A 12,045-nucleotide genomic window follows, 5' to 3' on the forward strand; every position below is an offset into this window, starting at 1 on the left:
CTGTGTAGGGCTGTGGCCCTCCAGGAACTGAGTTTGACACTCTTGGCCTATAGTAAATTTTAAATGAGTTACTTTTTACCTTTACTTGAGTAGATTTTTAGACTGGTACTTGCACTTAAGTAAACCCACTGGGCAAAGTTACGTCCAAAAGACGTCTTTTTTAAGTCTTTGCAGACGTTGAAAAGACGTCCACTGAGGAGCCAGAATGAAAGTTTTTATGACGTCTTTTTTTGACGTGTTCTGAGCGTCCGATATAGACGTTTAGTGAACCTCCATACAAGATTAAAAACTAGTTCAAATGTGGTTAGTGGACATAATTTTAACATCATTTAAGGTTCATTTAGACTTAATTTATACTGTTTCCGGACCAAATACACACTCTCAGGATGCATTAGATTTAAACTCATGTTTTTTCAAAGTAATTTCCATTTATAATTGCAAAGCAACTCACAGACATTGTGTTTGTCCAAAAATCATGAAAATAAAAGAATCTTCACTGAAACAGTGTTTAATTAAATGATCAAATAACTAATGATTAAGCATTTGGTAAAATCAACTGTAAATCAAAGACAATAAATCTCTCAAGATCTCAGCAGAGGAGGATCAAACATCTCCACAAACAGCATCACCAGCTTCACTCATTAGATTGACTCCATTTCTGTCAGACATCTATAGCTTTTATTGATAATTACCAGAGGTTTAGATGTTGGTATTTGTTTCATTTGAACTCACCATTGTGGTGGACAGTGTTTGCTTTAGCTGGGATCTTGGTCCTCGCGTTTCTTGCATTTGCTTTTCATTGGCTGCCGTGGCTGTGTCTTTGTGAAACACAACTGTTGTGGCAAAGAAAGCCAAAATGAAGCAAGATCAGATGTTATTAGCTTCTGTTTGATGATGGCAAAATCATCACAAATTGAGCATCTGATGTTATTTTAAGTTTTGTTTTATATTTTAGCGTTCATAGCCACCAAATCTTATGAAGCTGTACCAAGAGCATTGAAATGACCGCTTATTGTGAAAATGCATGTGCATGAAACATTTTGAGGAAACGCATACAGAGGTCAAGATTTTGCACATGAATCACAACAACGGTGACAATCAAAGCAAACAAAAAAGCTTCATGCTGCAATGCATGATGGGTGGCTTCATAGAACAAACTCATCCTTAATTCCTGAGTTTTTTTGTTTTGATTGTCACCATTGTTGTGATTCATGCACAAAATCTTGATGTCTGTGTGTGACTACATGATGGTCTTGCTCAATTTTTTCTTTTCATCAGTAAGTATATACATAACAGTTGAAACACAACATGAAAGGTTAATTTTGTCATCATTAACAGGAAAATATTAACACTTGACTTCAGTTTTTTCTGCCACAACAATCGTGCTTTTACAAACACACTGTTACAGGGGCATAAAAAAAGCTAACACAAGAAGTACGAGGACCAAGATCCCAACTAAAGCAAACACTGTCCACCACAATGGTGAGCTCAAATGAAACATATACACATCTAAACCTCTGGTAATTATCAATAAAAGCTATAGATGTCTGACAGAAATAGAGTCAATCTAATGAGTGAAGCTGGTGATGCTGTTTGTGGAGATGTTTGATCCTCCTCTGCTGAGATCTTGAGAGATTTATTGTCTTTGATTTGCAGTTGATATGCTTAAGCATTAGTTATTTGATCATTTAATTAAACACTGTTTCATTGAAGTTGATTTTTGGACAAACACAATGTCTGTGAGTTGCTTTGCAATTACAAATGTAAATTACATTGAAATAACATGAGTTTAAATCTAATGCTTCCTGAGAGTGTTTATTTGGTCCAGAAACAGTATAAATTGTGTCTAAATGAACCTTAAATGATGTTAAAAATATGTCCACTTACCACATTTGAACTAGTTTTTAACCTTGTATGGAGGTTCACTGAACGTCTATATCGGACGCTCAGAACACGTCAAAAAAAGACGTCATAAAAACTTTCATTCTGGCTCCTCAGTGGACGTCTTTTCAACGTCTGCAAAGACATAAAAAGACGTCCACTGGACGTAACTTTGCCCAGTGGGAAAGTTAATTAATGTAATGGTACTTTTACTTGAGTAAAACATTTTCGTACTCTTTCCACCTCTGTCAGTTTCTTTAAGTTAACCTTCAATAATTCTGGTTCAATTTCCATGCCTTTACTGTACGTTTGCAGCTGACGTCAGTCAAATGAAACCATAGACTGAAACTCACCTAGTCATTCTAGTTGATAATTTGCTACATAATAAGAGTCACAGATGTGTAGAAAATTTGTGTATTATTATATATCAACTATAGAGGACGCGATATGGCACAGCTCTCTGAACTGCACTAGTTACTTTTTATTAGATTTATTGAACTGTAGATGAGGTGTACTAAATATAATGTAATAAGTAACTTTCTAAGTTCTAAGTAATTTTCCTTATTAGTAACATTATGTACACAATACTCATAAAAACTCATAAAAAAGAAAAATATCCATTAAAAATATGTAGATTGTACCAATTGTATTCCTTTTTTTTCACTTGTAACATCAGTGCAAATGTGTGTTGAAGTTTTGACAGTCTTTTTTATTTATGTTTGATCACTGAATATATCGGTCCGTCGTTTGTCTTGATGTTTTGTGGATGTGTCACTGTTGAGTAGATCAGTTCTGTTCTGCTGTCTGTTGTTGGTTCAGGCGGCTTCATATTAACATAATAATCACAGTCTGTATCTGTCACCTGATTGGTGGAGTGGGTGTGACTGGGGTTTGAATCAGGCTGCTGATTGGTTACTGTGGCATAAACAGTAGAGTCTTGTGGGCGGGTGTTGAGGTGTGATGCAGGCGTCTGATTGGACGAGGATGTTGGAGTGATGATATCAGATGGTCCAGGGTCACTGTTTGTGATCTCATACATGTGGACACTCTGAAAAACAACATATACATTAATAATTTACTAGTTTATATAGATAATACTGATAATCATTTCTGATATTCTACAGGTAAAGATTTAATCACCCACCTCCGTATTATGCTGCACATTTTGCTGAAATAAAGCTGAAGGGACAATGAAAAGAGAGAAAAGTCAAAGTCAAATCTATTCAGACCCTCAAAAAGGACTTTATAATCACAAATAAACTGTTACCTGTCCCAGATTTCCTTTTCCTCTTTTTCAGGACGAGGAACGTTCCAGAACACAGAACCAGAACCAGCAGAACCGAACCCAGACCGCCAGCGACAGAAGACAGATCTGAACACAACATTAAAACAACAACTGTCAAATGAACAATAGTTGATATAAATCGTTTTAGTTATTGTGCAATTAAGAGTACAATATTGGAAATGTGTTGCTGTTATATTGTGTAACCAAAGTGAAACCGCGATGGTGAACCTCAGTCCTCCGAGGAAAACGCTTCTGTCTACAGCTGATGTGAAACCAGATTAACCACATCTGATGTGTGCATCACTTTGATCAGCTTCATCTGAGTCCACAAATTTTCAAACCAATCGCTTTTCTCCAAAATGTCTCTTTTTTTGTAATCATTGAGGGCACTGTTGCATTGTGGGTAGTGTAGTTTGTGTGTTTACGAGTGTTTGTCTGATTGATTTGAACTGCTGCACTTCCTGTTCTTGTTGTTTCACTCTCTTTTTGACGAGTCAAAGACAGAGAAAAAAACAATTAAATGTGAATGTGCTGTTCATGCGATAAGAACATTGTGACGACATTGACAACATGAACACATAGAAATGAAGCACTACATGTACATACACAAACCATTCATATTTTGTGAATATGAAGAGAAGTTGTATTTTCTGTTGAAGACACTTTCTTATCCAAAGCAGTATAAAAGTACATTATAAATATATGTATATATATGAAGAGTTTGGTTCCAAAACGCAATAAACACCATTAAAAAAAAATAAATAAATTGAGTTAACACCAAAATCAATATTGTATCTGGTCGGTATTGAAAAGTCAATTTTTAATTTTATGCAAAATACAATATCCGTCAAGTTATTCTGTCATGTTTTCTCCCTTTTTTTTTTCCAAACCGCGACAAACGCCAGTCTCCCTTCTCTGCAGAACGCGATATATCCGCTCAACCAATCACAGCGCACCATTCCACGCACTGTAGACAGTAATGTCTGTGCTTTGAATACACCCGGCATCCGAGTTTTCCTCATCTACTTTGTATTTTTTGATCGACATACAAACAAAAAGGGCTGCACGATAAATCGCATGTGATTGTCATGCGCATCTTGTCAGTAAAGCTGATTTGTGTGAGCAAATCTTTTAGCAAATCTCCATCACGTGCTTTCAAATGGAGTGGCATTTAATACACAGAGCCGTAGTTCACTGAAAAGCTACGCAATATCGCATTCATAATCTCAGATGAATCGCATTCGATTATGAACACGATATTGCGTAGCTTGTCAGTGAAAGTGTTTTTATTACTGCCATTAATGTTTTTGTTAATACAGCTTATAGCTGTATTAGTATAGCATACCAGTATAGCACTAGTCAACTAAATGAATGTAACAGGGCAAAGATGAATGCACTTTTGGAAGTTGAATGTAAGGGTGTGAGACAACAGGTATTCGCAGGCCCGTCGTCAGGAGAAAGGGTTCACCCAACCCAAAAAAGTTGACAAAAAATATAAAAAATTTCCCCCAAAACAAAATGATGGCAATACTCGCAGAGATGTTAAGTGAAAAAAAAGATGACAATTTATTTACAGTGCTCGAGAGGTGAAACGATCCCAGTAGAAAAATGACCAAAGCTATATACAAAGTAACAAAGAAACACTGTACAAAAGAACAAAACAAACGGATAAATATGTGTACATATACAGACGCAAACTTTGAAATTGCTCACGGCACCACAGTTGCACGCTCGCTCGCCAGGTAAACTGACAACCTACCCTGGTTTGGGGCTCCCTTTTATAACCCAAGCCCCGCCCCCTCGGATTAAACCAGGTCGAGGTAAGTATAAAAAGGTAAGTATGTACATATTTACAATAACGCACAAATATACATAACTATAACATCCACTCCATGTTTTCAGATGTTAAATAAAAGAATATATACAAAAATAACAAAAATAAACAGATTGCAACAACAACACAACATTTCCTACTTCCCCTTTAACCTTTTCAGTGGTGAGTTTAAAATATTCCAGCGGTCCCCCCAGAGTGAGTTTTTTTTAGGCGACCGTTATTTTAGAACGTTTTGCCTTAATGTTTCCATGGCGACGCGTCATGATTGTCACGTGACACACCGCGGCCACAATAACACTGTATGACAGATGGATCGCTTTTATTTCGTTTTTCCTTTCTTATTCAAAATATTCATAAACTTGCTTACCATATAATCAACTATCTGATATTCCGATTCACAAATATGTGCAAATGAGTGTGTTTTATCGTTTAAAAACAGTTCTAAATGATCTTGATCGTGATCTGTAATGTGAGATATGGCGCCGCCATGTTTGTTCGCTGCAGTTCAGAGAGTCCGGTCAGTCGATTTACATCACATAAATTCATCAATTTCTCGCGAAATACATGCAAGTAAGTGGCGGGTGAGATGGGAGGAGAATACAGTGAACTTTATAGTTACTTACACTATGTGTATTTGATATTAATAAAACATATCTGAAAATTATATTTGAATGGATTGTTATTGCTGCTTCCATAAACATCTGAGTGTATTTTACGAACTCTAAATGTATTGTTTTACTAGTACTTATGTGTATTTAAATGTCTAAAGCATAAAATAAACATTATGTGGTTAAAAACACTGCATAGATGCGATTATATGACAAGTGCAGCTGCATCTCAGCGTCAGTCAACGCGCGAAAACGCAGTTTGAATTTGGCAGTTATGCGACGTCACCGAAAGTTCTAAATCCCATATGTGGGACCGTACCGCTCAAAAGGGACAAACATTGGACGAGTCGGCTTCCGGTTGCTTCACACCAGCGCCACTATTGAACTCTGGCACTATATAGCCAGGCCACTGGGTGGCGTTCAGGTTAGCCGGCCGATAGAAGGAGAGCAACGCGAAAGACCGACTACACAGACACAAACCAACACTGAACACAGGTAAGTTTACAACACAAAACAAAACCAAAAGAAAACGAAGAATAACTCCAAAATATATGTATGTGTATGTGTGGTTATGCGCAGCGTGGATCACTGTCGGGGATGGAGATGGAGTGGATATGTTTGCGTGTATGTGAAACCAGTATGCTAATGGCGTGAGGAGTAGTACAGAGGACAGAGTACAGAGGAGGAGTGAGGTAAAATGCAGTGTATATGTGCTGCGCTAACCGACAGGGACAGGTCACTTTGTCACAAAGGGAAATGTCATTTTGGAATTTCTGTGGTCTAATGTGATGTTCTTGTTCATGATGAAATTTTATTTTATTGTTGTAATTAATTTATAGAATTAACAAGATGACCCGTTGAATTCATTTTAGGAGCGATGACTGATTGAATACATTTTTAGTCCAGTGCCTGTATAAAATTAGTATTGACCAAGTTCAGAGGCTGTCGTATGTGGATCAACTTGCTTTGTTGTGTATTTTCAACAAGTTTCAATATGAAAAATAACTTGGGGAAAAAAAAAAAAACGTGTCATGGATTTATTGAATTTTGGGAAAAACAAAAATCTCTTTTTATAATAAAGCTTTGAAAATCTAAATTTGGATTTGAATGTGTAATATTATTAAACCTAAAGATGGTGTGTGAAAGTTTGAAACAGAAAATAGTGGTTTTCATCTTGCCACTTTCTTGGTAAAGAAAACACATTTTAACTCAAATTAATCAATGGATTTATTAATAAAATGGATTTATAGCGTTTTGGAACCAAACTCTTCATATATATATATGTATGTATGTATGTATATGTGTGTGTGTGTGTGTGTGTTACAAGGAATCAAATATCTGGGGACTGAACCTTCAGTCTTGAACACAGATGTAGATTCCAGACCCTGCATGTACAGCAAGACATTAAACACATTTTATCTCAAAGGAATCATCTAATATAGAAATGCATTCAAGTATATTTATAAGCACACTATTCAAATATTCAAGAAATAAGAGTCATATGCAGTGACAGACAGATGAACTGACCTGCTGATTCGTGCTGATCTGTGATTGTTTCTTTTCTTTCTGTGATTGTGATGCTGGTGGATCGTGGATTCGGTTCTGTTGTGTTGAAATATGACACTGTAAAAAATGATTCACTATATTTACTCAATAAAATTGTGTCAACAGGTTACAAGCAATATTATTAATTAAATTCAACACATAAAAATTAATTAGAATTAATCAAATGAGATAATTACAAATTAACCATTCAAAATGAGTAAAATAGCACAAAAACAATTAAGTAAAATTTAAACAAAAATATTGATTTCACTAGCCAAAAAACAAACAACAACAACAACAAAAAACACTATGCTAGTGATACTATGTTATGCATGCCAGGCCAGTAGTTGGCGATGAAGAAACACTGCGCAAAAACGTAATATGCATGCACATGACGTCACCTTTTTCACAAATTCATGTTTTTGTTGTTTACATGGAGATGATACAGGCATCGTGTTCAAAAGCTTGTGTTTCCAAAACAGTTACTGATGTTAACAAACAGAATCACTGAAGGAGGAAATCTGAATTTTTAGGTTACCATCACGGTGGTCAATGTTTGCTTTAGTTGGGCTCTTGACCCTTGATTCTTTAACATTAGATTTTGTTTGGCTGCTGTTACAGAGTTAAACAACTGTTAGACAAGCCAAATGAGAAGGTGGTCTGGTTTTGTTGTTTATGTATTGCCATCATCATTTGACCTGAATCTCTGTACTCTTTTAGAGCTTAATCTCTGAATTAGATTTACTTTTAAGCCCTTACAGCAGTCCTGTAATTCTACAGAATAAGATCTGAAGTTTTCAGTATAATTCAAAGGGTTTCTTAAAAATTGTTCTGATCAAAGAAAAAAAAGTTGTTCTTTTAGGCTCACTCTGACATCAATAATCAGAGTATGAATCTCAACAACGGTGATAAACAGATCAACTCTGAACGTCACAAAACAAACTACTAAAAATATGCAATGCATGATGGGAGCTATTGATGAGTTTTGATTGGTGGCACCCAGAATGCACTGCAACATTTGATGGTCACCATTGTTGAGGTTCTCACGCTGATACTTGATGTCTGTGTGCCTAGATGAAAGCTTTTTTTATTTTTTATTATTTGATCAGAAGAGCTTTTAAAAATCTGTTTATGCTGAAAATTCCAGCTATTACACTGTATAATCACAGGATGGCAGAAATCAATACGGTAAATCCAACTCAGAGATTCAGATGACGATGATGTCAAAACATAACCAACACCACCCGATCTCCTTTTTTCTTGGCTTATCTTAACTGATGTCTAACTTAGTTACAGCAGCCAAACAATGTCTAATGTTAAAGAGTCAAGGGTCAAGAGCCCAACTAAAGCAAACATTGACCACCGTGATGGTGACCCAATGGTAAAACATGATTTTCTTTCTCAGTGATTCTGTTTGTTAACATCAGGTGTCTTCAATAATTCAGTTTTGGGGGCCTGGAAACACAAGCTTTTGAACAAGATGCCTGTATCATCTCCATGTAAACAACAAAAACATGAATTTGTGAAAAAGGTGACATCATGTGCATGCATATTACGTTTTTGCGCAGTGTTTCTTGATCGCCAACTACTGGCCTGACATGCATAACATAGTATCATTAGCATAGTGTTTTTTGTCCAATGAAACCAATATTTTTGTTTAAATTTTACTTAATTTTTTTGTGCTATTTTACTCATTTTGAATGGTTAATTTGTAATCATCTCATTTGATTAATTCTAATTATTTTTTATGTGTTGAATTTAATAATATTGCTTGTAACCTGTTGACACAATTTTATTGAGTAAATACAGTGAATCATTTTTTACAGTGCAGTTGAAAAAGAGCTGATAGTTGAAACTTTAGTGGTCTTCTTCACTGATCAGTGACAGGAAAGTTTAACTTTAAATACACTTTAAATCTTTCATGTAATCTCTGGTTTAACAATATATTTTATACCAAACACACTCAGCAGACAATCAGCTCAACAGTATATGAGTCGACTTACAAGATTTAATGACTTGGTCACTCACTCACACTTTCTAATAAAATTAATCACTTACTCTGTTTAACAAGCAACACAATCTCTGAATAGACATCGTTAAAATATACAGTCCTCTCCACAGCACACCAGTATTGTCCTTGATCAGTTGATCTCAGGTCAGTGATGCTGACGGTGAAAACTCTGGTCGTCGTGTCGTCAGTCAGAGAGAATCTCTTGTCTTTAGCTGGAGATCCTGATTTAACCATGATGTTTCTAAACCCAAAGATACACTCGCCTTTACAAAAATACTTTGAATTTGACTCATATCCAGATTCATAGCTGCATCTGATGTCTAGTCTCTCTCCTCTGTGTCCTGTGACTGTTTCTGGAGCACCAACAACAACTGAAAACAGAAAAAATCATTATACAGAGTTATATGTTATGAGTTATATGTGACAAAGACACATTATCAGACCAGAATAATAATGTATAAATATAATCCATATGAGACTCACCATGCAGTAATAAAAAACATGAAAACATGTCAAACTCTGTACAAAAGACCTCCGAGTCTTAAACTTACCTGTACAGATACTGGAAAAGACGAGCAGAACAACACACACACTGAACATTTTACTTTAATATGAGACCAAATTCTGTGACAAAGTCTCTTCCGTACTGAGCGAAGAATTGCAGTATCGTATTTCCTTCCCCTTTCTGTCTCTTTATAACCACATCCATCTTTAAACAACATCTTCACACTAATGACACCAATCTAAACAGCACACTACTTACATGTAATTTTTATCAAAATCAAGATTTTAGGTTCTGTAACTGTTCTCAGTTTAAGTTAAACTTCAATAGTTTTGTTCATTTATTTTATGAATTCACCATAAGTTTGCAGCTGATTTCAATCAAATGTAAGTCATAGTCGTTGATGATTTCTTACATAATAAGAGTCACAGGTGTGTGTCGAATCTGTGTGTTATCACACACCACCTGTAGAGCACGCGTTTTAGCGCAGCTTTCTGAACTGCATGCTTAGGGTAAACAAAATACAAATTTACATTTTTATTGGACTTATTAACAGTGGTGAAAAGAGTACCTGAAAACAATACATGAGTAAAAGTACATATACCTTACAGTGAAAATTACTCCACTACAAGTTACAAACCACCGATTTTAAAACAACTTGAGTAAAAATATTGATAACACTTTATTTCAATAACCCACTTTAGACATTCTACTAACAGTAAGTAACTTTATAACAGCACATGCAGTTACAGAGAAAGATCTAACACAATAATTCAAGGGTCAAAAGCCCAACTAAAGCAAACACTGATCTCCATGATGGTGGTATCATTTTATCCAATAAAACATCAACATCTGATCCTCTGTAATTCTCAATAACAGCAGGAGTTCATCACTAATGCACAATCATCATTTAATTAGTCTCTTAATTAGGGATGTGGCCGAAGCCGAATACCTTATTCGGAAAGGCACGGATAATGGCTTCAAAACGAATAATGGATTTATCCGAATAACAGAAAAAATATTCGCAGACACAATCACATGTTTTCTGGAACGGCACTGCATTAGTGCATTAGAGTTCATGGGTGGAATAAACATATGGCAGGACTTTTACTTTTTGATCCTTGGACTTTACACCTCTGTCTGTAATATATCTGCTTGTTTTACACTCTTTAGCCACCAGGTGGTATTGTGAGCAAATGAAGGCTCCAGAAATTAACCCTTTTATGAACCACTTGGCTGAAAAGCTGAAAAGCTTCATGAAGCTTCATTTGCCCATCGCTAGCGGAGAGCATACCGACGTTTCCAGAGGCCGGAGACATTTATCAAAACTCATACAAAACGGAAAAGGGAGGTGAAACAGTTAGAACCAAGTAGACATAATTTCCAAAAAAAGTTCAGAAGGGTTATCTCCAAGCATAAGATTACTGTGTATTTCAAACCAATGACTACTTTGAGCAGAGGTGGGTAGTCCAGGGGCCAAAGAGTAAAAGTCCTGCCATATTTTTGTTCCAGCCATGAACTCAGCAGCTTATTTCACCAGAGGAGGAACCAAGTCATTCCTTTCAAGTCACAAGCAAGTCTCAAGTCAAATCTCAAGTCCCTAGTCCTCAAAGAGTTAATGAGATAATTAGGTGACTAATTAAATGATGATTGTGCTTTAGTGATGAACACCTGCTGTTATTGAGAATTACAGAGGATCAGATGTTGATGTTTTATTGCTTAAAATTATGCCACCATCATGGAGATCAGTGTTTGCTTTAGTTGGGCTCTTAACCCTTGACCTCCTCTGTTAGATCACTCTCTGAAACAATGTATGTACTGTTATAAAGCAGAGAAATCAGTGCTGCGCGCTGAACAGCTATTATGCGTTTTCGTATGATAAGATAAAACAGGCACTGACACTGTTTATTTGAGTATGCTGTTTTTCACCGTTGTTGAGATTCATACGCTGGTTCTTGGTGATTGTGTGTGTCTAAAATAAATACTTTTCTGAAGGTTTTTTATATATATATATCAGAACAGCTCATAGATTAAGGTTTATAGAAAATACAGAATTTTCACCATGGAGTCACAAGGCTGTTGTAATCAATAAAGGAAATTTAACTCAAATATTAAACTCTAAATGAGTTCAGGCCAAATAAAATGATTATGTTAGGTCACCAACACCTGATGACTTTTGCTCTTTGTAAAAGTCTGGCTGTTATAATTCAATTAAAATGTAAAAAGTCAAGGGTCAAGAGCCCAACTAAAGTAAACACTGACCACTATAATAGTGACTTAAACACTTGTGATTTTCTTCTTTGGCGATTCTGCTTGTTAACATCAGGTGTCTTCAATAATGATCAATCATCACTCAATGGATGTCTTAATTACCTCATT

General features: G+C 35.8%; 1 protein-coding gene across 2 annotated transcripts; it reads right to left on the reverse strand.

The window, feature by feature from the left end:
- Positions 1-1,890: 1,890 nt before the first annotated feature.
- LOC131542209 (CMRF35-like molecule 1) lies at positions 1,891-9,812 on the reverse strand. 2 transcript variants are annotated; one of them, XM_058778669.1, is made up of 6 exons: positions 9,716-9,812; positions 9,212-9,535; positions 7,136-7,231; positions 3,149-3,253; positions 3,026-3,060; positions 1,891-2,929 (listed from the first exon to the last, which is right to left on the reverse strand). In XM_058778669.1, exons 1-6 carry the CDS (start codon positions 9,762-9,764, stop codon positions 2,591-2,593), a joined length of 948 nt encoding a protein of 315 aa, XP_058634652.1. In that variant the 5' UTR covers positions 9,765-9,812; the 3' UTR covers positions 1,891-2,590. The 2 variants fall into 2 exon arrangements, with proteins under 2 accessions (XP_058634652.1, XP_058634643.1); XM_058778660.1 differs by lacking the exon at positions 7,136-7,231.
- Between the last annotated feature and the right edge of the window lie 2,233 nt (positions 9,813-12,045).

This window comes from Onychostoma macrolepis, chromosome 01 (genome assembly GCF_012432095.1).
Source record: "Onychostoma macrolepis isolate SWU-2019 chromosome 01, ASM1243209v1, whole genome shotgun sequence".
NCBI lineage: Eukaryota > Metazoa > Chordata > Actinopteri > Cypriniformes > Cyprinidae > Onychostoma > Onychostoma macrolepis.

Coding starts and splice junctions, on each gene's coding strand:
- LOC131542209 (XM_058778669.1), bottom strand. CDS start 9,764: ATGTTCAGTGTGTGTGTTGTTCTGCTCGTCTTTTCCAGTATCTGTACA. Junction 9,536..9,715: donor CTTTTCCAGTATCTGTACAG/GTAAGTTTAAGA, acceptor TTCTGTTTTCAG/TTGTTGTTGGTGCTCCAGAA. Junction 3,061..3,148: donor GAAAAGGAAATCTGGGACAG/GTAACAGTTTAT, acceptor TTGTCCCTTCAG/CTTTATTTCAGCAAAATGTG.